The sequence below is a fragment of the Photinus pyralis genome, unplaced genomic scaffold, assembly GCF_008802855.1.
Source record: "Photinus pyralis isolate 1611_PpyrPB1 unplaced genomic scaffold, Ppyr1.3 Ppyr1.4_LG8, whole genome shotgun sequence".
Taxonomy (NCBI): domain Eukaryota; kingdom Metazoa; phylum Arthropoda; class Insecta; order Coleoptera; family Lampyridae; genus Photinus; species Photinus pyralis.
Window position 1 is genome coordinate 30,635,348 of NW_022170819.1, and position 27,892 is coordinate 30,663,239.

The window sequence follows — 27,892 nt, forward strand, 5'->3', positions numbered from 1 at the left end:
CCTTACATTAAACTACAGACACTAAATATACTACATTATATGACTATAAGTGGCATTGTAGACCAAAAACTGCAATTATGGCAGAAATTATGACAGAAAGACAAAACAAAAAGAAAAATTAAAGAGTAGTAATCTATCAAAAATTACGAACATCATTTATACAGTACAAAGAATAGCGTATATACCAGAGGAGTAAAGTCCGTCCTAATTCCTCGGGTGCTTGTTACCCCCAACCACGTTTCGGGCAACAATCTGAATCCATACTGCGGTCAGACAGCCGTGCCTTTTGTAATTGACATTCCTTGTTTTGATAGATACTGATTTACCGTTACGTTAAAGAGAAAGTTTAGTTATACATGGGAACTGCAATTAACGGATTCCGTGTGCATTTTTCATACTTAATGGGCATCCAGGCCCTCTTCGAATATTGACGATAGAGACCTTGTGCCTTAAAAAGAAAGTAATGATTGAATTAAAAATCATAGCATTTTGGTAAACTTTTACAAACATTCCACTACCGTGTTAGTAATTGTCCCGATTGTCAATCTCCTTTTGGAGAAGGCATTCTGATAAATAAATTTTCAAGCCTCAGAGTGGAAATTCCCATCGCAATTAGTTAATGTATTTAAGAATTTATCGTTACTTTGACCTCCTTTCGTATACGCTCTTATAATATTTTGTATACTAAAGGCGTATTTTGCCACTTTCTGTGTTTTATCATTTTTTTGTTACTAAGAGCAAAGAGTAATTTAGAGAGCCTAGATAAAATGTTGTCGATTCATGTGCCTTTGTGGATATACGCGTTCACTATCTTGTATTGTATATAATATTAAAAGGTTAGTTTCGAGATAATCAAAGTAAAGGTGTTCTTCATTACCTGCTTAGCTAGTATTAAAGAAGCAGTGTGAGGATTTTCCACACATATTTGTTTCTTAAATTTTGTAATTTGGAATCATGAATATAATAAGAATTAAAATTGAAATTGTTTTTATCGCTTTATAAATAAGTGGAGAGGATTGCGCCTCCAAAATTAAGTGGGACAGCGTTCAATCCCTCAGTGGAGGAGGGCTTTTCTGTCAATTAAGGGTTGAAAATGAACGTTTAAGCAAGTCGGGTGCATTTATTTAAACGCAAACCGTTACAAAATCAATTATAAATCTATTCTTAACCACTCGTTCGGTAACGGTAACCGAAAATATGGAAAATAAAATGCTTATTTTATATGTCACATTTCCTGCTTGCACTGTGAGCCTAAAGACGTTCAATTTAACAATTCATAGTTGCAGACAGGAAAGTAACATGCATTATTACTTATTGGGGGAGAAAAAGGCAGTTGAACTTTCAACTTGTAGAAATTTTAAATAAGACTAGAATGTAGCTCTATATTAAAACAATCCCAAATCTAAGAAATTTTCGGTAGAACGCAGGGCACTTCCAGTGCGCCTGTGGTTGTTATCATGGAATATTAACAATTTTTTGAACGCAATCCATGATTTTGCAGAATTTTACTTTTATGTTTGCATACATATGTTACATTTTGGACTGATGGAAGGGGTAAAGCACGAGCAAGGTTGATTTTGATTGCAATTAAAATAATTATAACTTTTTTTATCTGTAACAATACCCTGAATTTAATTAATATAATTTTAAGAGTATGAAATTGCACTCTAATTGAATAAGAATTTGATATTTTTTATATCAATTACAAACACACCCCTCCCCATTTTGCCTTATTTTCGTATCCTTTGACATCATAGATTTACGGATAGAAAATGCAAAGGAAAGCAATTACCTAGTCGTTAGAGATGATTACCTACCTTTAAACAAGAGCACAAAATGTTATATTACGTTAGATGATTACAAATTAGTTCGTTTAGAAGGAAGCATACTGTTACTTCGTTAAGACGGATTTTCTTTTAAATACTAGGTTAGGCGAATGCAATTTACCTACCTTATTTGCAAAGCATTTGTGCAAATGGTTGAGCAGGAAAAGTGCGCCACAAGATTATTTGCATTTAGCACATCTTAATTGCTATATGCAATAATTCTCTGTCACATACCAACGTTTTATGTTGCTTTACACTGAATGTATTAAGTATAGTTACCCTAACCATTATATTGGAAACTTACGATTATATTTAATGATCTATCAACCCCTCATTAAATTTGCGGCCATACCTATTCTCTTAAATAGGTTCGGCAGATTCTATTTTACCCAATGCTGCATTAAATCACAGTTATCCTGCCAATTTTGGTGAATTTGGTTAGATGCTATCGTTAGCTACGTTTATTGTGCATTTCTAAGAAATCTGGGCCTAATTTATGATGCCATGTAGATTTTTTAGCGTTTGGTCAAAGGATAAATGTTTCCTGTGTTTATTCTTATTACGTACACTTTACTTCAATTACAATTCTCTTCTACTGGCCAGTCATTAATCCAACCCGCCAAATTTAACTCAGTACCTTCTGTTAATTTTACTTTACTAAATTTTTGGGTTGGTAGATCAGGCTTGGGTGAACTATCGGCACCTATAAATGCATTTTAATAGAGATCTACCCACATTAGGGCACTCAATATACAGTATTCCCAAGTACTTCCTTTAATTACCGATTAATCGATTTTAGTTTTTAAATGGTATACGAAAATGCAAGATCGACACCGGCAAGGTCTTGCAGTTTCAGGAAAATATCAACGAATTTGGAAATTTTGGAGACTAAAGTATAATTAACTACTTTAAGGGGTTACAAGTAAACAACCTCCGATTATATCAAGATTGCATCCGGTAGCTGAAATTTTACACCCGTCCCATATTTTTCTGATGTTCGAGGAAAAGCGCAACTAATTCAAAACAATTTTAATTTGTTCGAACGTATCGAAGGTATAAGCGTACAAGACGGGAATTCCAGTTTGTTCCTACTCAAATTGACGCACTATGAAATATCAACTTTACCTTTTGGCGTTTACCCTATCTTAACTTTTGCATCTTCACCAGCTACGTTGCCGCCACCCTTTGTTGAACCCGTCCGATTCCTGAAGTTGCCGAGGCTTCCGAGAGCGGCCCCCGAACCGCTGCTACCGCAGACCTAGACGAGGTGTGAGACCGTACGGATATTGTTTTGTTGAAGACGCAGTTCGTCATTTTTATAATCAATTTATGCAGAAGCAAGGCAACCAAAGTACTGTAAGAAGTTTAAGATTTCTTATTTTATTTATCACCCACTTTTCTTTCTTTCACAGAACAGGCGGTTGCAAGACGGTTGGAATATACATGAATTAGGAAATCCGGAGTTACATATAAGCCGAGATTAGTCCACGATCGGGTTTCTCGTACTTAATCGAATCTTAGATTTTGAAATTCTAGAATTATTATAATCCAACGCCAGGTCGTTGTGAATTCACCCCTATTTTGACACAACACTAATTTGACGTTTGTGAGGTGATAGCGTAGTGTTAAATCTGTTGATCACGGTTACGGATCACATCAACAAAAATGAGGAAGGAGAAGTGAAAAAATTACACAGAGGTAGAGAAAGAGTTTCTATTAGAAACGATCAAAAGGTTAGTAAGTATAATTAGTATAGATATTGTAATTTTATTGTATAATTTCTTTATGTATAACTGATGATAAGAAAATAATATACCTATACACTATACAGTTCAGTTTTTCAACAATAGTAGAAAGTAAGGTAACAAATGGACCATTGTGCGAGAAAAAAAATGATACTTGGAGAAAAATTGCTAACGCCCTCTCAAGTCTGCATCGAAACCCAATACTCATTTTCAAATTCTCCCCAACAAGGTCCAACATTTTCCGTACCGGGTCTTTGAAAATCGGAAGCGCTGTTTGAAATCGAGATCATCATAATTTTCCATTGGATTTGCCCTGTCTCTAAAAAGTCTTGGCCTAGGCAAAACCAATTCATCATTGTCGCTTTCCAGACTTGATAATGATGTACCTATCTGACATTTGTACGTTCTGCCTAGGGAACGCAATACCGGGATCGCGGGATCTCGAAATACCGGGATCCCGCGGCATTTTTGCGGGATTAATCCCGTACAGAAATTAAGCGGGATCCCTTGGGATTTGCGGGATTGCAAAATTTACGACGTTGTTTAAAATTTATTAATAAAACGCGTAACGGAGAAGTGCAGATACGTACAGGTCGTCCGTAAATCAATATCTCGAAAACCGCCATTTTGAAATTTTTTTTTCTACGTTCATTTAATTTATACGATCGAATCCTGCAACTTTTATTTGAAACTTTCTTCGATAGCTCTCTTTGTTACTAAAATATTGACCTTTTTAAAAATGGCGATTTTCACTTTTTTTCCAATTATCTACGAAACGAATTATTTTTTCAAAATATCGCGTCGAAATATCAACCAGCATCAAAAACTACACAACTTTGCCAATTTAACCGAATCTGTACGTAAGTTTAACAATAACAGAGATAATCATCTTACTCAATTTAAAACACCCTGTATACTCGTCGATGGTTTATAAAAACTTTAGTAGTACAGTATGGCTGTATTAATTGTAGTGAATATTCTAGAAATCCAGATAAACGTGGAGGCCGAAAGCGGATGTGACGCATCCTTTCCGGGAAATACGATATGTTTTGTTGGAGAATATTCGGTTAATCCGCACAAAATTGCATATTTCCCAATACATTTAAAATTTTGCGGGATCCCGCGGGATTAACATAAACGATCCCGCAAATACCGGGATCAAAATTTTGCCGCGGAATTGCATTCCCTAGTTCTGTCGTTATAATTCCAGTTTAATTCTCCGATTTGACGAATTAGAATAATTTTGATTTAATCAATGACAAATGTAGGATTACAGCTTCATGCAACCCAAAACCAACGTAATCAGGGATTATAGTAGGAATAAACTTAGATTAGAATAATCAAGATTAGTTTAATCCAATACTTGATCATGCAACCAAAATTTTTGTTTAATCTCGGATTGGGCAAATAATCTTGGATTTCGATTATAATTCGCTTTCTTGCAACCGGGCGTGAGGGACTTTGTTTTAATTTTTTTCGTGTTTGGGAATAAATTTTTGTCATTGTGCATCAATTAATTGCGTCTGAATTCGAATCCGTTGTGTGACGCGGATAGGGTTGTCAGATCAGATTTTTCTTTTCGTATCAGGTGTTAATGAGCGTTTGTATTGTTAATTATTTGGAATCTTCGGAAGTTGATCGAGGCTACTTAGTCTCGAAAATTATAAATTCAAAGTTTAACATTGAAATTTTTTTTTGTGACTGGAGCCAGAACTTTACGGGGAATATAATTGCATTTCTTACAATTTTAAGGTCGTTTTGTGGTGAGCTTGCTGGGCAGGTATTTTGTGGGTGGCATAGTGACCGCGGCCACGGTCACCCCGGCGATGACCATCCCGGCACCGACTTCCCGGCAACAAGCCATCCCGGCGACCATGTACTTCCCGGCTTCGGCCATCCCGGCGACGGGCAACCCCGGCGATGGGCAATCCCGGCACCAGTGTATGTCCTGGCTCCGGTTGTACCGGCAATTTCAAATATCTTGAAAACAAAACAAATGAGATTGCTTAAATTTAAAATGATTTCAAATTGGCTCAGAATTCTACAACACTTTGCTGATGTATCCTTCTTTCTATCGAACGGACACACTGCATAATATACCTAAAAAATGGAGCGTTAACAGTTAGTAGGTACTTTCACATACCTTGCCTATTTATTATTCATACAGGTAAAATGAAAGGAAATGACAATGAACAGTGTTCAATTTTTTCAATTGAAAGATATTAAATTTGTGTCTAGAAAAAACAAAAGAAAGATGGGGATGGACTGAGATCGTTTGGAATGCCGGTATAACCGATGCCGGAAAATCAATAGCCGCCGGGATAGGTCGTCGCCGGGTATAAATCGCCGGGATAACCGATGCCGGGATAGTAATGGTCGCCGGGATGGGTTGGCGCCGGGAAAACGGTGCCGGGGTGTAAGTCGCCGGGATGTACATCGCCGGGATGGGATGCACCGTAGTGACTGCATGTCATTCCATACAGCAATATTTGCGCTAATAGAACTTTGGAGTTGTGCAACCTACAAAAAAATTAAATTTTCAAGCAAAAGGGGAGAGGAGCCGTTTCTTTATTAATTTTCTTGCAATAATTAAAGCAAATTCATTTCATGCTAGCCAGGACTTATCTATTTACTCTATCATAAAAAAATGGGTGTTGAATAACAAGGGGAGGTAAGTAAAGAACATGGGAAAAGAAATGTCCTAACTATATGAAAAAAAAATAGCCTATTTTAGAGCCGACACTTACTGTAGAGAACAAAATGATTATCTACAAAACAATATTCTGTCCTATATGGTTGCTGAATGTGAGGTTGTGCAAGTAACTCAACATCCAGCATTATACAGAGATTCAAATCCAAATTGTTGCGTATGGTAGTGGATGCCCCATAGTTGGTCTCGAATCAAACCCTTCACAAACGCCTCTGTAACCCATATGTGAAAGAATCAACCGCAAAGCTCGTAGAACGTAATTTTTGTGATTGCCAATGGGTAATTAAATTGTAAAAAAGAAGTTGTCGCAATTTGCACCCGTTACATTCTGTAATTTCGGAATTATCGGATGATACCTTAAATAACGCACCATAGGAATTTCAATAGTAATTTTTAGCTTCCTAGCATGTGCTAGGTAGCTATTGCGATAGCCGTTTTTTGAACATTTCAAAATTTCATTAAATGTCGACGTTTTAGACCATTTTAAGCAACTTTTAAAGAATAAAATTTTTTTCCGCCTGTATGTACAGTACGTACGTACACGTTTGTTGGCAATTTTCTGAGAAAGCGGCTCGACGGATTTTGTTGAAATTTTGTATACATGTTTTAGGCATACCGAACAGAAAAATAACAGGCCGGATTTTTGAAAAAAAATTTCGGAGCGCCGTAACGGCATCGAACTTTTTTTTTCAAATAGCAACCTAAAATTTTTATTCTATTGTTTGGAAGACCTTATTTTCCTGTGTACAACCTACAAAAAATTGGGCCGGGTTATATTATCAAAAAACGGAGAAAAAATTGTGTTGCATATGTGCAAAACGCAATTTTTGGTTTCAGCTAGGAAGCTATTCTGTCAAGAATTTAACACCTGGGTTTCTCTACAAAAAAAAACTAAATATCTCTAAAGTAATAAAAACTAATTCAAAATAATGATAATAACAATAATAATAACAATAATAGTTGCAATAATAATAATAAAAATCAATAAATAACTTAAAACAAATACTGAAAAAACCAATTTTTATGCATCATAATATATTTGTCGAAATTACCCCCGCTGTCGAAGTAGCCCCGTTTTACCGGAGTTTTTAATTTTTTGAAACCAAGAAATTGGATAACTAAAAACTGGTTCCACGGCAGTTTGAGATCAAACAAGGTTAATGGAGGCGCTTTTGTTTGATTTCATAATTCCATGGCATTTCCGACTTTATAAACGCGACAGTTTTTGATTTTTAAATTTTTACTGTTTCTAAACGTATAAAATAGGAAACAATAGTATAAAGGGATTCGTAATTTTTTTCTCTACAAAAAATATAAATAGATTATATTCCTAAAATAACTAGGGAAGCCAATAATCGGAAATTGAAAAATTAATATTGAAATTCCTATGGTGCGTTCGTCAAGTCACCACCCCGTATATTATAGAGGGCAATTGGCGGTTTAAATACTTTTAAGTGGGATAACCTAACCTGACAGAATCTTCCGGTGATTGTTAAAGTATCAAAAAATTCAATTACACATAGCTGTAGGATTCAATTATTGAATATATCAATTTTGGAATTTCAAACGTTAAAACTTTAGAACGTAGGACGTTTATTAAAATTAATGGAATAAAACGGGAGCAGCTGCAATTCCTTAAATGGAAATTACGATGTTGCATGTACGATACATAATTTTTCATGTGGTAATGGATGAATGATTAAAAATTAATATCTAACGTAGGGCTGTCACTGTCAGTCCAAAGGAATCTTTGCCTGCTGATTCCTTCCTTACTTAGCGGTAAATATCTATTAACGTCGTTAATCTACTCATTAGAAAATTGATTCCAGCAGATATTAAATTGGTATGTGGAAAAGATTTTGTTCAATCTTACCGTTTTGTTCTCATGAGATAGCGATCAGACTCATAAAGACGTAATTTTGTCTGCTGGATATATTGACTTAGCTCCTACGACAATTCCAAGGAAATTCAATCTCATACAACGTTATGTAAGTCTCGTGTTGTGTTTAAGAATTTCAGAATTACGTGATATGGATAGAGAAAGACTGATTTTTGTGGTATCTGTTGCCTAAACCCAAAATGTGTTAATTAAAAGTATTGAAATGGAGTTCATTTAGCTTTTTGTGTAACATTGACAGGGGTTGCTAGTAAAAGTCTTTACACTAAGATAAAAGTTAAACAAATATAGATATTTGATATTTCCATTAAAGCTATTGACGATTTGGGTACATAATTACTATCCTTTTTTTCTATTTTTGTGAGAAGCGAACTTATACGTTGTTGTTTCTCAAACGAAATTAGATTTTATGTAAACATCACTGAACGAAAAACTGACGTGGAATAATAAGTGTATTCGTTGAGCCAAATAAAAAATAATTGAAATTTGTCCAACGAACAAGATTGTTACCGCAGTGCATCCTATTACATTAAATTATTATCAGATTTATTAGGCGATTTCTTATTAATTGTATCCATGAATGCATTAATGAAATCAACAGCAACCATTTCATAAATCGTATATATGAATTGCTTTATTGATTCAACGAACTTGCTTACCTTACGACAATAAATACTTTTCATATATTCACGCAGAAATGTATTTCCACAAAAACTCAATGTATTAATATGATGTACACATCTATTATTAGTTTTATTATATCCATGGTTGCTTTCGTCAATAACTATTTTTTGTTGGTTGTTCATAGAGTTAATGCAAGCTTGTTCATTGATATAATAATTATTAGGCATTTAATTAACTTCCTAATTTATTATCACAACCACCGTTTATTAATGTTATGCACACGTCAATTATATACTTTTGTTACGTCAACGATTCCCGTCATCAATATCTATTTTTTGTTCATAGGATTAACGTTATTCGTTATTAAATTAACATATCAAATTTTTCCACGCACACACAAAACTTACAAGATCGCATAAAGATCGATGTCTTTGGATGTGAACGTAATATAGGGATACTCCAAAAGTGTGCAGTCAAAATAAAAATACATTGATACCGACCTTTACAAATCCTTTAAACCTAAATGGAAATAAAATTCTGGCAATAGACCATTTTTACTTTGAGGGGCTCTTCCCTATGATGGATGTACCTACTCACTTCCTAAAAGAATATAGGAGCTTCATAAAAAAAATTTAATTTTACTCAGACAGCGCTTGAGAAAGAACATGAACTTTAGTATAAGAGACATCAGATTTTATATCGTAAAATTTAGTGGCAATAAAATTCCAAAACATTACAGATTCCGGTGGAAAATTCAAATTGAACAGAAAAAAGATTTTTAAACAAATGTCCACCGCTCTCAAAAAATTGGTAAACACATATTTGATGTCATCGAAATATAATTATAATTCAGAAATATTGGAAATTTGTTCACCAATTCCCAAAATAAATGGCTGTATAGCTTGTTCCCTTGTTTTTAAGTGCCTTAGGTGGTCTTCAGTCTCTTGAGGGTTGTGTCCCATGTCAAAATCTCTTTGAGAGTCTTTGATTGTGAACTTGGTAGTACTGTTTCTTCCAGCTGAGTCCTTCCTCACGATTTTGTTCGTAGGCACCAAATAACCATGAAGTCACGAGTCACGACCATCTGAAAACAAAAAAATATTACCTACCAAAAGATGATCGTGAACATGTAGGTATGTACTTACTTGGGTTCAATGTGTCGTTATCTTTTAATTTTTCCAACACAGCTTTGATTGATTTATCTTTCACGTGACCTTCACAAGCAAGAAAAGAAATCAGTTTATCTCGGTAAGTCTCCCATTTATTTAGAAGTCCATCCCCTGTTCTATATAGAGAACATTAAAATCCATGTCAATCTGCAATATTTTAATAGTTTATTTTAGAACTTAAATAGTAAGTAGGTATAGGTACTTATCTTAAATCCAAAGGAAACACTTTTTGATCCTTGTACCTACTTGGGTAGGCACCTCGGTGAGAATCTTTGAATCTTGAAGCACAGTGATGCACTGATACACAGGATACACTTCTAGAAAATAGACGCAGAATACATCAAATAGTAGGTATAGTAACAGTAATATGCAATATAAATACCTACCTATATCACGTTAACAATTGTTAAAACACCACTACTATAGCACATACTGATGGCGCAATAAAGACGCTGGACGTAAAGTAGGTATAAGGCAGGATAGTTTTGGTGCGTTTGCTTGATGAATTGCTTCATTCATTCATTGTCTATACTATTGTGTTATAGATGCAATGCCCACATTAATTAACACATAAAAGTGTGTTCCATCTATGTAGGTGGACATCAATACTATGAACCAATTCATAACTCAAGAACAGGGGTACATTGTTTTAATAAACAGCATTAATATGCTGATGTTGCGGTTTCATAAGTTAACAAACTTTTATATCACTCTAATGTACGAATAAGCGGTTTTCTGTGATGCACGTTTCCTAATATTAATAAAGGGCCGTACATAACTGTAATAAATAAAGTGGTTGTGAGAACACATTATCATAATATTTGTGAATAATTATTGATTAATCAATAACGCCTAAAACATCTCATTAATAAATGAGAATACATCCTACTGATGAACAACATGAATATTTGGTCAAAACTGTGTTATGATTATTGATAGTACTTATGAAAACTTCATTATACCAATGAAAATTGAGTTAATTATTGCCTTTTGTTAGTATTATGTTCAAGATTTCTTTCAGCAACAGAAACCTTTGTGGGCGTTAAATTCTAAGCTGCAGAACACAAACGTAAACTAATCCGAAAAGTACGTCGTAACACAAGCACACACGAAAAAAGAACCGGCGATTAGAGCGGTATTTCCCTTTCAATAATGTGAGGTCCCAGATTATTAGATTATTGTGAATTTTAAATAAATTTGTATGCTAGTACGCGTATGTAGTCGAAAAAGTTGGATATCTTTCCTTATTTGGATAGTTAATAGGCATATTCCAAACCACACGTCAAACACAATTGACAAATTCTTATACCCCGACGCCTGTTTGAATTTTAAATTTATATTCACCTCATCTACATTGACGTGGGTAACAACGCAAATCACCACTCACAACACAAATCCAAATATAATGTGCCTGCTTTTGGCTGGTTTGGATTTTCTCAGAATTTGTATACGCATTGCTATAGGTGTAGAGCACAATTACCATAATATGTATTAAATTTTACTTTAAATTGAAACAATTCGACTTAAAACTTAAACTTATTTGACAAATAGCAACCCCTATGCAAAAAAAGAGTTTGTTTCCATGGACATTAACTGCAAACTTTAGCAAAAATGACCGACTCCTAAAATTATAACGGAACAACTAGCAAAGTTGACTCATTTTCAGCAAATGGATAAAGCGAGTTTAGAAACGTGATGTTTCCAATTTGTGCTTCTTTTTAGGATTTGAATCCTTTGAAATTAGGAAACTCTAATGCACATTGCCGCGTAAGTCGCAAATGACCCTCTGCTTCACTGCTTCACCATAATATCTCTCCGACACAAAGGTTACCGCGCTAAGCTTAATTTTTTTTAAATTCTTTACCTGAGAAGAGAATAGTACCTATTTTAAAATATGCAACAGGCTTTTGTAGAACCCCCCTTTTTAGAGAAAAAAAAGAGATTGTGAAATGTGACTTGAAATTTGTTTTGTAAACTGTGTAAAATTGACCTGCGGCTAGCACCATGGTGAATTATTCAATGGACCAAACAATTTTATAACCATGTTCTGGATACAATCAAAATTCTAAATCCTAGAGATTAAAAAAAATGAAAAGGTTGCTTACTCATATAAAGAGTTTGTCTGAATTTGTATGATCTAGTTAATTTATGTAATTAAACATTCTCTTGTTAATTTTGACGAATGTACGATCACCGACTAAAGTAATGATAATCGGAAGCTTATTTCCACTTAGGCAACCAACCATACACTATCTAAAATTGCAACGTTGAAGTGTAAGTTCGCGGGTATTCGTATGGAATGGGCCCATTCCACTGTAGCGTTTATATCAAGTGAGCAGATAGGTAAGATTCCTAGAATTATAAAAGTTCATTCATCAACTTTTATAATTATAAGAATCTTACCTACCTGTCTTTTTATATACATCTTATAATTCCTCATGGAGCACTAAATCGATAAATTATCTCATTTTTCGCTAAATTGCTAAACATTGTAGTTGCCAATAAAAAAGAAACCAACGAAATATTTTGTGCAAAAAAAAATCTAAATCAATATTTATTGTATCAAATTTATGAGAACGTTCACCATCTCCACCCCATGTATTTAGAATAGAGGCAGAGTCATTTCTAAAACCCTGTTATTTCCAAACAAAAAAAGCGCGTAGACAGGCGGTTGTTTCGTGGAACCTATACAAAGTTTTGTGTGCAAGGGGAGCATATAAAAATTAAATTGAAAATATAAGCACAAATTAAAAATCACCGGTGTCAGCATGTATAAATTATAAAATTGTGTGCTACAAATTAAAATATAGGTAGTAGGATTGTTTAAATAGATGTTTAATTAATTGTAAGCAATATTTTTGTGAATGACTTCGACACGAACATAAAAAGAGCACATTCCCAACCTATCCAATGGACCAAAACTAAACATATGACTTTACAAGTTTATCGGACTGAACTCAATTTAAGCGGTGGTAGTAACCCTCAGATCAATATAAATTTTACGATCTTACATATAGCCCACCATCCCAGTCGTGGTTTTTCATTATTGCTTTCACGTTGTATGTGATGTGTTTAAAACCTACTGTATTACCGTTGGTACCTGTAATATTCTTCTGCTACCACTGCTTATTTATGAAAGTAATCTGTGAAAAACACACAGACGGTGTCCAACTACGAAATGAGTCCATAGGTATATTAGGGAAATAATAATAGGGTACAAAGTGCATAAAGTGTGATTTGCAGTTATACTCGAACAAAAAAAATTACGGAAAGTTATAAAATGAATATTTGTTTTTGGATTTGTGTTTCATATCGATTAAATTTGAATTTGAAAATAAACTAGGACAAGTTTTTTCTTCATAAATTTGTATTATTTGCCAACGACTAGCCCCTAAGTTTAATAATTCACAATTACTTATTTAAATCTCTCCTGTTCCCTGCCTTGCTCGTAATATATTAAACGCCAAGTTTGAATATTGTGTAAATTACCTATTGCGACGTTTTCTTTGACTTCTGCATCTGCATTAACGATGGGACGCCATGTATGTGAATTTCAAATTATTGTTATTATTAAACACAATGTCTATCATATTATTTGATTTCGAGGTCAATGTTTTGTATCAAAATTAATGGCGTTTGAACGGACGGACTGACGGACGGACAGACGGACTCGCTAGCAGTTCGTTAATAAAGACCAATATTTACTCGGGAGGACCGCTCAGAACAACTTTACAGCTTGAAAAATTCTACTTTACTTATTAACGAGCTCCTAGCGAATTCATGATTTTAGAACTTCCTGGCAGTTCATCCGTCCGTCTGTGGACAAGAAAACTCCCGAACGATTTCAAATTTTCCAATTCTGTTGTCAGTATTTTGTTTATCATCACCCAAGGAAAAACTGATTAAATGTCCAGGGACGCAGGAGCTCGTTTTTGCACACAATATACAACGAACACTGTTGTATTGTTCTTTTACTTTAAGATTTGCAGTAAATATTTCAGAATATGTGCGGGACTGTTATACAACATTCCAAATTTCAGTTCGATTTTAAATGCAACTACGTTATGTCATTTTACACTAGTTCCACCCTAGTCATTATATTATCATAAATAAGAAATTTTTAAGACTAGAGTTACCAGTCCGGAATAAAGATCACAAAACCTTCCCAATAAATTTCATTTATTATTTTATTATAAATAATAAATAAATAAAATTTATGGGGAAGGTTTTTGATCTTTGTTCCGGATTATCATTTACCCCATTTCGAGCTTCCCTGAGAGAATGGCTACTCAACAAGTTAGAGTTACCAGATTCCATCCATCAGTACAGAAAACTAAAAGTGGAAAGCGAACAACCCAACAGGTTGTCTGAAGGGCGGAGGGTGAATTGAGCACACCAGGAATTAACCCTTCCTTCAGTTTTGACCCTGGTTTTGACCTTCGCCAAGTCTGCATTTTCACGAGAAAGGACGATGCAGATATTATTTATTATGAAGTTTGGTATTCCAGTCCAGAAGTCATTCGACCGTTGACTCTAGAGGAACAACCCAACAAATAATAATCACCTACCTATTGCATTAAACATTGAATACTAGCTGAGAGAAAATCAGACAAGGGACGAAGAGTAAGGAAAATGTTGGTTGAAACCTCTCATGAAACCTATTATAAGGATGAGTTTCATAATATAGCTTTCTACGGATGAAATGAAGGTATACTCCCTTAGACTTTATATACCTCTGGTATCAAATTTACATAATTCCGCAAGAGAAATGAGCGAATGTGAAACGACGCGGCGCCAGCAATTTAGAAAATCTGTGCTAATTAGATAATAGGCAGGTAGGCAATTTAAAACAAAATAACCATAAATCATAACTACGGCGCACAATAATTTAATTATGATTCCGAGTGACATTGTACTGTACACATAAAGTGATGCAAATTAAATAGAATTGGTCCCTTTATCCTTTACCCCGGCCTTGTTATTGGTTCAATCTCGGGTTCAATTAATTCACTGTTGAAACGGATTATATCCGAAATGAAGAGCAACTTCATGCTTGTGAGCCAAACATAAATAAATACAAGTATTAACTGATTTCCGTCCAGATAAACATTAAAGGTCGAAAACAAATATATTCTTGATACGACGAAGCGAAATTATTTACAAACAAAGGGATATAACGTAATACTTACACGGATGCTATGGTAGTGCAAACTCGTGCTTTGTCTGTCAACAAAATGCATCTCGCCGAGAAAATGCCTATGCCACATTGTGTACGAAATCACAAGCTAAGAAACGAAAAGATTTTATGAGACGCTTGCAGTCCAGTGCTAGTTATCTTCCAATGTATTTTGCTTAAAGATCTTACCAGGCATTAGCGCCTGATTTTCACATTTTCGGACCTGTTCTTAAAAACGGGTTCTGCTTTCCTTTCTGTCGGGCATGGAACGTTACAATTTACATCCGAAAAAAAGCAATGACAATGGAAAGTCGATAAATGGTGGGGTCAATACCGAGGGATGAAATAAATATGTCAACAGCATGTTCTAAAGTTACCTATTTTCAGTACGTAATGTACGCAGGGCCGTGGCATCCAGTAGGGCAAACGGGCAAGTGCCCTAGGCGCCAAATTTTGCTAGGCGCCAAAAAGTCCTAAGATTTTTTAAAATAAAAATTACACAAAAGTATTTTACAAAGTTTTAATTTTGCAATTTTAAGTGCACTTGAGTCAGGATTGATCGTAAATAAGTAATATAATAATTATTTATAATAAAAAATATGCAAAGACCACATTATTATTATTATTGTTATTATTATTAAAAAAGGCGCTTCGGACAAACTTTGCACTAGGCGGAATTTTACCTTGCCACGCCCCTGAATGTACGTATAAGTAGAGCGTTATATTCATAAGACCTACTTAAGACAAAAAATTCCCAAAGCTATTTTACGTAAGCAGGTGTTGCACTCCCACCAGTACCGTCCCGTCGAGGTCATGAAAGGACAGTGGTTGACCGGGCCGGGACAATGCAGGGCCGGGAAACACATACGAAAAAATAATAAACGAGGCACTTTATAGTCTGTTTATTCAGTCTGACTGAGGTAAAATGTTTTTTGGAGTCACCGACAAATCTACCATTGTTCTCACTGCACAACGCAAGTGCAAGGCTGCAAGCCATCCTATCTTTAGCTTTACCCACTTTACCTGCTTTCTAAACGCTAATTAATGCTAACTCAACCTCAGTTTTCTTTCTACGATCTACGGGCCCGGGTCGGTGGCCGTGACGGCGTATTTTCAATTTTTTGGGCCGGGTATTATGATTGCATGACCAGGCCGGGACGTTCTACGGAACGGCACTGACTCCCACACAAAGACACTACGAAAAATATCCTCGTGGAGAATTTATACAGTAACTAAAACACTTTGGAAACGAGTTTTGTTATACTAAGGCATGAATGAATCAACTGTGAAGAAGGTATATTAATAGTTGGGGGATCAATTCCAAATTTGTCGGTTCCTTTGAAGACGTGGACCGCGAGTTTTCGTAACCGATCGAGGGGTAAACCGCAGGAGTAAGTAGTGTACATGTTAAGGGAGTTAAGAGGGAATTAAGATGTTCAATTTGATAAGGTTCACACTATTGTTCTCTCGGGTAAACATCGATTGCCCAAACTACTCACTGTCAGAGAGCACTTGAGAATTTACACGCAGGCCTACAGCTTCTTCTGTAATCCCTTAGCAACCAATTTTGGATCAGCTCCGGAAGAAATCTAAGCAGACGGTACACGAATGCATCAAGTGTTTCAAATCTCTCCCAAACTGGTAAAACACACCATTCGACACATTTTTTAAACCATCTACTTTGATGTCTCCAAGCGCCTCCGTCGTTTTCTTCTTCACCTCCTCCACGTCAGTGAAACGCTTTCTCCCTAGGTTCCTCTTCAACCGTGGGAAGAAAAAAAAGTCACTCGGAGCCATATCGGGTGGGTGAGTCAACACAGCCATGCCGTGTCTTGTCATGAACGTGGTCACCGAGATGGCGGTATAAGCTGGGGCATTGTCGTGGTCAATCGCCAGACTGCCACATTTCGGGTAGTACTTTTCGTCTCACACTGTTACGCAACCTCTTAAGAACCTCAAGTAGAAAACCTGGTTAACGCCTGACCTGTTGGAACGAAATTCGAGTGCATTGAAAAAACAAATGAGCATTGTCCTCACATTTGACTTCACTTGAATCGCGCATGATATGGCGTCTGCCAGTGGCTTGATTGTTGTTTGATTTCCGGGTCGTAACCACAGTCGAGATATTTTCGATTTTGCTGACACATACGTAACCTCAATACGTACCAATTCCCTTTTGTTGGTATCCTCCTTCTATCCCTCTCGTCGAGCAATTCACATTTTAACTTTTAATCCTACCAGCGGATACATTGCGTCTCTACCCACTAGCCACTACCCGCTTTGTAAGTATCGTTTTTTAGCACCTTGTTTGCAAGATTAATTTCTCCTCTTATTTAAATATCATGACGAGCAGGATGTCTCCCCCTCCTGACTTTTGACCTGGATACCAGACAAAAAATAGATTTAACAGTAGCCATGTGGAAGGTACTGGTGTACGAAATTTGAATGTAATTGGTGAAGACGACTCGTAACATTTCTTTGCTCGTGCATCCGGACCGACAGACGCATATTTGACCACCTCCTCTTATAATTTTGGAAACTTTCGTGTCTTTGGACAACTAAAAAGCATAGGCCAGAATATAGCGACAATCCGGAGGCGATACGCCCGAGAGCAAAGCTTTATCGACGACAATTACCGCCATACGGTAAAACGATAAGCTTCATGATGGCAATAGAAGAGTGGTGAACACAAAAATTCAGTTCAATCGTTTCCGGGTTATTCACTTTTGAAAATTAACGCTATTATCTTGAAATTCATTGTCAAACCTTATGCCTTGTTTTTAAAATGTGTTATTTCAATATATTGCGACTCCTTCAGCACTTTAACACCCACTACAGTTTGAGAGATGCCACAATGGATTAATCTAAAGGTAATAGGTTAAACACAATATAGTACTGGCGAATGTAAAGTTTTAAAGGAAAATTCATTTCCTTGAAACTCGCAGTAATTTAGCTGAAAGCCGGTTGTCCCAAGTAAATTTTGTTGAAACCTGACTATTGTAACTAAAAACACTGTTTTCGACTTTGTGTTTACTTAATCCCAAACTCCGAAAGTAGGATAATCTTAAAGCTCATTTATTGTTTCAGATGGTGAAAATGATGGTCACTGTCGTGTTTGTGTTCAGTGCTTGCTGGCTGCCCTTCAACATACTTTGGGTAAGTCTTTGGCTATACATACTTCCAACAATATTAGTCGGTAGTTTGTTGAAGAAATAAAAAAGTCGCTCAGGTTTTTATGTTAGAGCACACTTTTCCACCGAACAACTAACACATCAACTTTAAGTGTGAAAAACGAAATGTTGCGTTCAAAAGGCTTTGACAAAATTGCAATTTCGAGAGCTTTTATCTTTATTAATATCTAAACCTTTCTACTTTATGTCTTGTGGTAGTAGTTATTGATTTTAAATTTGCGCGAGGCGCGTGCATTAAAAGACGGTGCGTTACAAAATTAGCATGCAATATAAAAACTCGAAATTACTTAATCCGTTTTAAACGAGCGCGGTCGTGGAACGTTTAAATCGGATTTGATCCAAAAGATTATACTTCATTTCAATTTTTTTGTTTGTCATCATTGTATTTATTTTATGCGGAATAGTTTAGTTGGAATCCACACGTTCATGTACCGCAACATTTCACGATACAATTAATGTTACCATTTCAAGTAGTTAGCCTAAATTTAAGCTTCGTTTTATAATTAATGCTTTTTAGCCGGACGATGGCAATTATCGTTTGCCAAAATGTGTAGAATGTATATTTTTACTTCCTCATCATTCACCATTTATTGTAAATCTAGTCAAATTTATTCCAAATTTTTTTAATCTAACGTATTAAACGATTTATGTGATAGGTTATGTTATGAGAATTGTTTCTGCCAAGTAATCAATGCAGCCCCATTTAGAGAACAATCGAAAACAACTTCATTATAGAATTTATGGACCTAAGCAATTATATACCTAAACGTAATATGTAATGGGTCCATTTAACTTAAATTCAGCTACAATCTATGATGGACATGAGATTTACATCTGGTAATTTGGTATTGATAGCTGTAATTACTACAACGTAAGTGGACAGCGGTGATGTAATAAGTTCTGAAATACACGTCAAGTAGTACATTCGGGGGTATAAAGCGCCCTAGTAGTCCAAATTTCATTGCACGAAATTTCATTGTTCAGTTGACTTTCGACATGATCAATCTTTTGATATAGTTATTTTATATACTTCTTGTACTAATTGTTACCAAATGTACAGGGTGGTCCGAATGGGACACTTTCTTATGGAAACACTCTTTATTTAAAAAAAATGGACCTGTATGCCTGGAGCTCAATGTGAAAGGGAAAACTACTGGATCAAACAGAATTTCGCTATCTCCAATCGTTTGGCTGCTAGGGGGTGTTTCTCGAATTTAGTCGATTGCTTTACTGCCCTATAACTTTCTTATTATTAAAGATAATTGATTTTGGGAAAATCTTTCTTAGAGCACTTTTATGTAGAATCCATTGCAATACACATTTTTGCACAGGATGTTTAGTTTTTCGTATACGGTCCTAAACTGCATTTTTTCATACAAACAACTCTATATATTTTGGAGTATTTAAAGAGAGCTTGTTATATTGATATTTATAATTGCAATATTAAATTTTATACTTTATTTTTAGACATCTAGATTTCGATCAAAAGATGGCAGGAAACTTTCAAACGACAATTTCTTGATTTTGTACCGGTAAATTTTTTTTAATAAATTGTTTTGACTGCATAATTATTAAATTCGTAAAGAAAGGGCAGAAACTATATTTATTGGCAACATAATGGCAGTAATTGTCATAGTTCATCGCTTAATTGTGTAAATGATGCAGTAGAATTTTTCGAACTTTTTATTTTTAATTTTGTGTCGCTTCTCAGCTGCCTAAGGTTAACGTTATTAATATTTTACTTTCCGCTTTTTTGTTCTTTAACTTTTCCTTTTTACGTAGCTTGGTAACCTTTTGAACCCTTTCGTTTCAGTGTCTTGGGATAAACATAAGTTTCTAAATTCCTTGAAGACCTTAACCCCACTATTAGATTTTATAGGGCTTAACCCGCAAATGAAGAAAGTAATGAATAGTTTTCTTCTAGAATGGTCCTGCTTGGGCGTATTGAATAGCTTTCTTTTCATTATCCTCTTTCCCTTTTGAAATTGTTGACCACGATAAACTTTGCGTCAACGTCTTTACTTGCAAAGTAATTCCATCTTCAGTTATAGTAGGAATTTGCTCTATGCCAGAGAATCATATCCTATTTGCTACACCGTTTAAAACAGCTTCGGAAAATTTACTCGTCTCTTTTGTTGTATTTCAGGATTCAGGACCTTCTATTGAATCTCCAACACCAATATCGACCTGGTATTCGTCTTCGTTGCTGTCGAAATCATTGAATAGCTGCGTCTGTGCTACATGTTCATTTTTTTTTTCTATTTTAATAATAAAATTTTATTTAAACGAAATATTTAAAATTGTGTAACAAAGAAGAAAACAATAATTAACTATAACAAAAAAATTTCGTCGAACTGTTTTTCAGTTGGGAGAGTGCCCAGGATACATGCACTATTTCCACGTTGGATGGCCAAGCCAAGGATATCCTTTGAAATAAAAATTGTTTAGCGCGTTTGTCGCCGGATTCCGCAATTAAGCTTTTGCCTATTTTATTCAGAAAATCTCTTGATTCCTTGCACCATGGTCCAAGTGTCTCGAAGGCAAGTCCCATAAATATATAATCTTTCTTTAAATCTCGATATTTGTTGTGTTTTTTTGAGCATGCCTCTTCTGCTGCAGCTCCGGCCCTTATTGAAGTATTTTTAATGTTTGTTTGGGATAAAGTGTCCACGCATGTACAGTCCCATGCAAGGGATTGGCCTTTAGCATATGCTGTAAGCGTTATCCCATCAGGTCGTTTTCCATCAGAACGGTATAGTCCAACCGGTTCCAAAGTAGACGATACGCTGATGGAAGTAAGTGCTCGGTGAATTATTTGATTTAACTCTGTGTGTCGTGACATTCGACCTTTGTTGTTCACTCTGCAGCTAAACCCATGGTATCCTTTTTCATTCACTATTTCTTCACAATTTGAACATGGATGTATTTCAAATATTTTACAACCTAGTCTTAATGCAACACATGTTCGGAAAGTTGAATTATTCATTTGTGTGCCAATGGTAGTTGATGGTAATGAATGTAACCATGCACCAGACTCTTTCTCCATTAGCGCCAGTATTCTAGCTTTATCTATTGGGTCGGTCATTGACAAATGATTATTAATTATTCTATTTGTATTGATGTTGTCCCAAATTTTCTGTACACTCGGTAATGTGGAAGTATCATTGTTGATTGTATTCCATACCTCCATCGCTTCATCAAATTGGAAAGTGCATACCTCTTTGTCCATAAATGAGAGAATCTGAGAGACAAGAGGGTGCACGCCATTAGCAGAAGCAATGAAAGCTGGTAGACATATGTCACCAAAACTTCTTATACCTAGTCCTCCCTTGTGAATAGGTAACGTTGCTTGAATCCATTGAGTTTGATTTAGTCTAATGTTAAGAATTGATTGTAAAGATTCTAATAGTAGCGAGTCAAATGTGGTTATCAAATTGTTAAATTTCCACAAAGGACATGTCCGTAATAAAAATGTCAGTTTAGGTATAAAAAGACAGTTTTTCAGCAACGTGTATGCAACATGTGAGTTAACATCCTTTAGTCTATCAATGAGCAGCTGTAATTTCGTTCTTTTCTTATCCAAAAATAATTTTGTAGCCTCTTCGTAAACAGGTGCACCTAGAATTTCTAATGAGTCTTTATGGGTTATTCTTATTCCATGTTCATTTTGTCTACTATTTAGCATTATTTCTAAGTATATATTGGCCCGTCCAAAAAAGACAATACAGAAAATTTTTTTTAAGCACTTGTACTGAACTTCTGTCCAGGATAAACAAAATTAAACGTAATTGAACATGAGACATCTCTCTTCGTCGTCAAAGGGATCGAATTAACACACGACTTGCATGATGTAACAATAATAAAATTACTACTAGACTAGACTAGACCATTATTGTTTATTAACGCGTTGGAGACTAGGTACGTTATAATGGTAATAATGCCCTAGGGCATTAGAAAGTCCTATAGCATTCAAATATTCACGACAATGACGGAACCTCTGTTGTTGACATGGTTCACTCACATGTTTACCAATTCTTACTGTCGGCATCCACCAAATACACCAAGGCAACTTTGAGCCTGAGAAATTGTACATTTGGGACTTCATGAAAGAACCGTTAAACCCATTGGATTTTTTTGCTTCGTACCCTTTCGATCACTGCATCAGAAATTTTCCCAGCTTATGATACTTTCCAACGTCGATATTTTTGGTAACCAGCAACGTTTTCTTGGTGATTGCGACTGTACACAATGGCAAATAATAGATTTTAGTGACATAAAATTCGCCTGACTTAGCAAAAATAAAAACAAGACGGTCTCATTTGTGATTTCCAGGGAGCACCATCCAGGATCAAAAATTCTCTACTTAAGTTTTTCGAGTGACAATATCCCAATACGATCCGGAGGCAACACTAACTACTACCCGAAACAATACACTTAAACGAACGGGAGGCACAAGAAAACTTGGCCTTAATTCCAATTCCCCAAACAGGTTATATAGAGATTACGTAAATGAACTGCTATAAAACATTCTTTTGAAACAACCGCAACGCAGCCTCGAAACTGGCAAAAAACTTCTTCAATGGTCCGCATATCGCCCTCGAAGCTGGCAAAAATCCCTTTCTACACGCGTCCTCTATAGTATATAAACGGACTTCCCTACTTACATTGCAGCCAGATTTGATAACCAATGGTAACAATTGGTAACTCGATGAACCAATCAAACTTGTCACATGGCGTGTGTTTTCTTACGTACACCACACTTTAGACGGAATTATCTTTTTTACAATTAAAAAGCTACATTTCCTCTAAACAAGTACATTAGTCTCTTTTAAATTAAACGAAACCCAATAAATGAAATCCAAGCTATAACAAATGCAATGAACAAATTGATAGCGGAAAAAAATTAAGATATATATTTTCTTAACCTTATTACTTCTAGGAAATACGGATTCTTTTACAATGAAGTAAACAAACAAGATACTAGTTTGTCGAATACTCAAGTGATAATGATCACTATAGCAGATAACATACCTGGGAAAGGAACCCGGTAACAGGATTCCCATAGAAATACAATACAGAATAGATGATATGATGTGAAATGTTCCCGAAGGAATCACGATTACATCCAGTTATCATCCATTAAAGTAAAATAAATGAACGAACTCGTCTGTACATTTTTATTGCCATCAACCGACTGCGCGCGTTCTTGTGCGCGACCTTTTCGTCATCTCCTGTTACATTGTACATATACAAGTAAATTAACTTAAACACTACAATAATCAATTTCAAATTTGCAAGAACATGTAGTATAAACTAACCTAGATTAAGGATAGCAAAACTCATTCACGTAAATACGTTTAGTTTTCGGCAATTTTAACTTGGTGCCTCTGGAATTTCATGAGATTTCCACATCTTTCGTAAAAGTTTTCCGCAATCCCCATGGTACCAATTCACACTGAATGCACATTCAGTCAGACACTCCCTATGGTTACATTGCATTCAACGCAAAAACGGAACGTTACAACTTTCAAGAAGCTCAATTGATTGATTTATTTGCGTTCAAATTAAGTACACCCCTTTATTTATTGTTTACTAAATACTGCATACTCTCAAATCAACTTCCATTTTAATACTTCCTTTCGAGTACTCAAAACGCTCAATAATGGAAAAGTCCCTGTGGAGCAAGATTAGTCTTTTGCTGTAGGCGATTTTTAGATAAGTGAACTTTACTGGAAAGTTGAAGACAGAATATTCGCTTGCCCTTTTTAAATTGAATTCTAAAGATAACAACTTAATAATTGACGGAGTTTCTGCCTATACGCATTACGTATCAACGAACGGCTGACGTCTATACAAAGCTTGTCTTCAGTCCATGCTTTTACTAAACGCGAGAAAAATATGTTTTCCTTTAATGCGAAAATGATAAATTCGATCTTCCGTAAAAGGTAAACTGAGGTTATGTTGTAACCACATCGTACACGTCCGCTACGGTTTTCAACCCACTCCCATATTATATTCGAGGGCATTGTGCCGAAATATTGCTTTGAGGCGTGATCTTCATATAAAGTTCTATTCAATGGCAAAATGGGCTATTTGAGAGAGTCCTTTATGTGTTGTTAAACTCTCAGATAACGGAAAACGTCGGAAAATTTGGTTGGATAAATTTAGATCAGAAATTAAACTTACCTTTAGTGCCACATTTTTTACAGTTTATATGAATCTCTTGAAGGTTTTCACCTTTTACAGATAATGAAAGGTGGGTAGACTGATTCAGAAGATAGCCAGTGAATGTACAGTTTCCTTCATCTGTCAGTATAATATCTCTAGCTGCTCAGTTATTGTTAAATCTAATTAAAACAAAATTTTCAAGATTAATATACAGGGCATCTAAAACGATGAGGATAATCTGCTGAAGGAAAGATGCCTCCTTAATTTGAATTATTCGCCTAAATGATACTTTAATCTATACTATATTTATTACGACTGCGCAAGCCATTCCCCTTATCCCATTCAGTCTATTCCAATATTGTTCCTGCAATGAAAGTTGCGTGGTATAAAGCGAATTTCTTAGCGTAAGTGGTTGAATATTTGCTTCTTTATATACATATTGCTATGTAAAATTGCAATCGCTCAATTAAACTCATTTAATTTAAAGAACTTCCACTCTAACAAAGTTTTTATATGGTCAATTATAATTTTTCCAATGCCACGAATAATGAGATTCTCAATGTAATTACAACTTTTGGAATTCTCAGTAGCCTTGGACACCTCCCCAAAATTCTAAATAATTGAATTTAAGTTTATTATTTAAACACATGGCATAACCCTGGATACTAAGAGAAAAAATTATAATGAAAGCTCTTATCTGGGACGTAATCTGGGTTCAATTAAACACAAAGCTGATCATTTACACACAGTACAAATTTATTCGACAAAAAACAATTAATAATGCTAAAAGAAAAAAGGCACTCAGAGCCAGCAAACAAAGTGCCACGCACTCGACTGAAACAAATTGGTTAAACAAAGTTTTCATTACCTTATACATATAATAATCCATAAATCCGGTTCCGGTCTCCGATTTTCTTTCACAAATGTACAAACAAAAGTACTCACAAAATGGTGTTGCCTCCGACTCTCCCTATGTTTTTCAATTTATAGTTTGTTGGCGTAAATGAAAGGGGGCATCTTATAATAAAAATTGAATATTGCTCTTTAGTGATAGATGTTTTAACTTAACGATCACTTGAATAACCTTTTAAAAAAGACTCGGTTTTACAATACCGCTCACAATAACTGACTATGTGAACAACAATGGGCTTAATCGAAGTATAAACTATTCTCTGTAGTACTGACAACTGAACTAACTTCTCACACCAAACTTCTTATATCCACTAATTATTCCAGATATTCCAGATGGTAGTCTAGTTGTAACAGAAATAACGAAAGCACTGTGTGAATAATAACAGTCAACAGTTTGCTACATGCAGAGCATCGATCAAATTTTCTAGACTCACATTGAAATTCAGTAGTAAAACGGTATTAACCTTGAGCTCTAATTTCAGTCGAAGCATAATTCGCAAAATTCAGATGTCCACTTCCTTTACGGAGTTTCGAAAAATCGCTCACCTTGTTACAGATGTGAGAAATAAATAGAACCACTATCCAGGTACTATTTTCTTTTTCTATTGCCATTTGTTACAAATAATGATTCACTGGCCAACAAACATGTGTCGTCAGCACATTTCGCAGATTTCCTTCTTACAATTTGCTTCCGTATGACCAATTTCTTTACATCTATGACAACGGAATTTAAACACTTTTAAGCACCACTTGACTGATAAATGCTTTCCAGTTTGACCTTATTGCATTAGAGGTTTCTAGGAAAGTGCTAATGGTGGCATACTATGGTAAAATCCAAAGCACACTTTCCTATAACATACTTTGTTGGGGCACGTAACTAGTTCAACTGACGTATTCCGTATTGAGAGATGAGTAGTGCGAGTAATAGCGGGACTAAGATATCGTGATGACTGTAGAAATGCCTTTATCGACTCGAAGATACTTACTCCTCCTTCAATACATGCGTGAATGTGTTGTGTTAGTGAGTAATTTTTGTAGGTTTGCCTATTTATAAAACATAACACCAATAAATTATTACTATTACTATCAGCTTTTTCCCAAGCTAAAACGGCGGCCTCCGATGCGGCGCCTTCCGTATCCACGACAGGCTTCGCAGTTTTATTTACATGGTTCCATGTGCCGTTCTTAACTAATAGAGCTTCCATCTGCATTTTTCACATATAGTAATTTTCTGTGTTGTGAGTCAATTCGTACCCCATTTCCGGCACTCATTGCTTCAACTACGAACGGCAAACCAATGTCCCGCTACCGACTACAAATTGTCAGTTATCACTCTGGACGCATAAGGAAAATGGCAAAGGTATAACGCTGTGGTTTGCAAGCAGTGATATTTATTAAGAACTGCTGAGGGTTCAAACAAATACAGGTAATTAGAACTAACAATAATATGAATGTTGGCGTGCAGTCATAATTATTGTCAATCTCTATTATGAATTAAATATGTAGTACCAAAAATATTCTATAACTTCTATACTATTACTTCTATTACACAAAACTCTACAATATAAATGTACCTCGCAAGCGAAATTTGAACAGTAATGACTTTCTTCCGTCACTCTGAAAAAACCGGAGACAAAAAATTTAATCTTGTACAAGCACCCTGTCTTCTTTGTAATAGCCACTCAAACTGTACTCACTACTAATTAATAGCTACAATATTATTTAATAAACCTCCGTATTTCCCCTGATTTAGTTATTACTCATAGTCGCAGTCCCGCCGTCACTGTACTACAAAGGAACTTAGTCTAATCATTATTTCAAACCCCACCCATTTTAATAACTTCCCATCGATGTGGGCGGTTGTTCTCCTTTTTATTATTCCAGAGATTTTTCAGGCCCTTTGCGAGGTCAAGCGCTTATTACTATTTCCGGCACGAATTGGATCATTTACATAGTGTAAACATGTCGCTATTAAATGTGACATGAAGTTTAAAATCAAAACTCATTTTTTTGTACGTGCCTAACACATTTTATTTGTTTTCAGGTTGTGCAGGAATCCATCAGTGACCAATTGAAACCGTATTTATGGTTTGCTCTGCACTGGCTGGCAATGTCGCATGCTTGCTACAATCCCATCATTTACTGTTATATGAATTCAAGATTCAGAGCAGGATTTATTCGAGCGTTCAGGATAATACCTTGCTTCCGTCGATGTTTACCCTCATTTTCTATGCTGCATCCTAAAAATACAAGTTTTCCACTGACAAGTAAGTTAAAGTACGTAATCCATTCCCTATTAATTATTATACAATGTAGATGCTATCAGTGTCTAGCAACAAAAGTTTTGAACATTTGTTTTAGTTAAGACGGGATTGCATTGCTGCTTGCAAAGATGCCGGCATAGAATTCCAGGGGCTTTACCTATTTATTTTCGTTAAATGTTCCCGTAGAATTATGCGGAAGAAAGATTTCGA

At 35.4% G+C, this 27,892-nt stretch overlaps 1 protein-coding gene across 1 annotated transcript in view; it reads left to right on the forward strand.

The window, feature by feature from the left end:
- Positions 1 to 27,892, forward strand: part of LOC116179534 (RYamide receptor-like) — a 69,956-nt gene that overhangs the window by 35,568 nt on the left and 6,496 nt on the right. The window contains exons 3-4 of the mRNA XM_031499329.1: positions 18,235 to 18,303; positions 27,463 to 27,695. Coding sequence (XP_031355189.1) covers positions 18,235 to 18,303; positions 27,463 to 27,695 — 302 coding nt within the window. The remainder of the gene's footprint in view (positions 1 to 18,234; positions 18,304 to 27,462; positions 27,696 to 27,892) is intronic.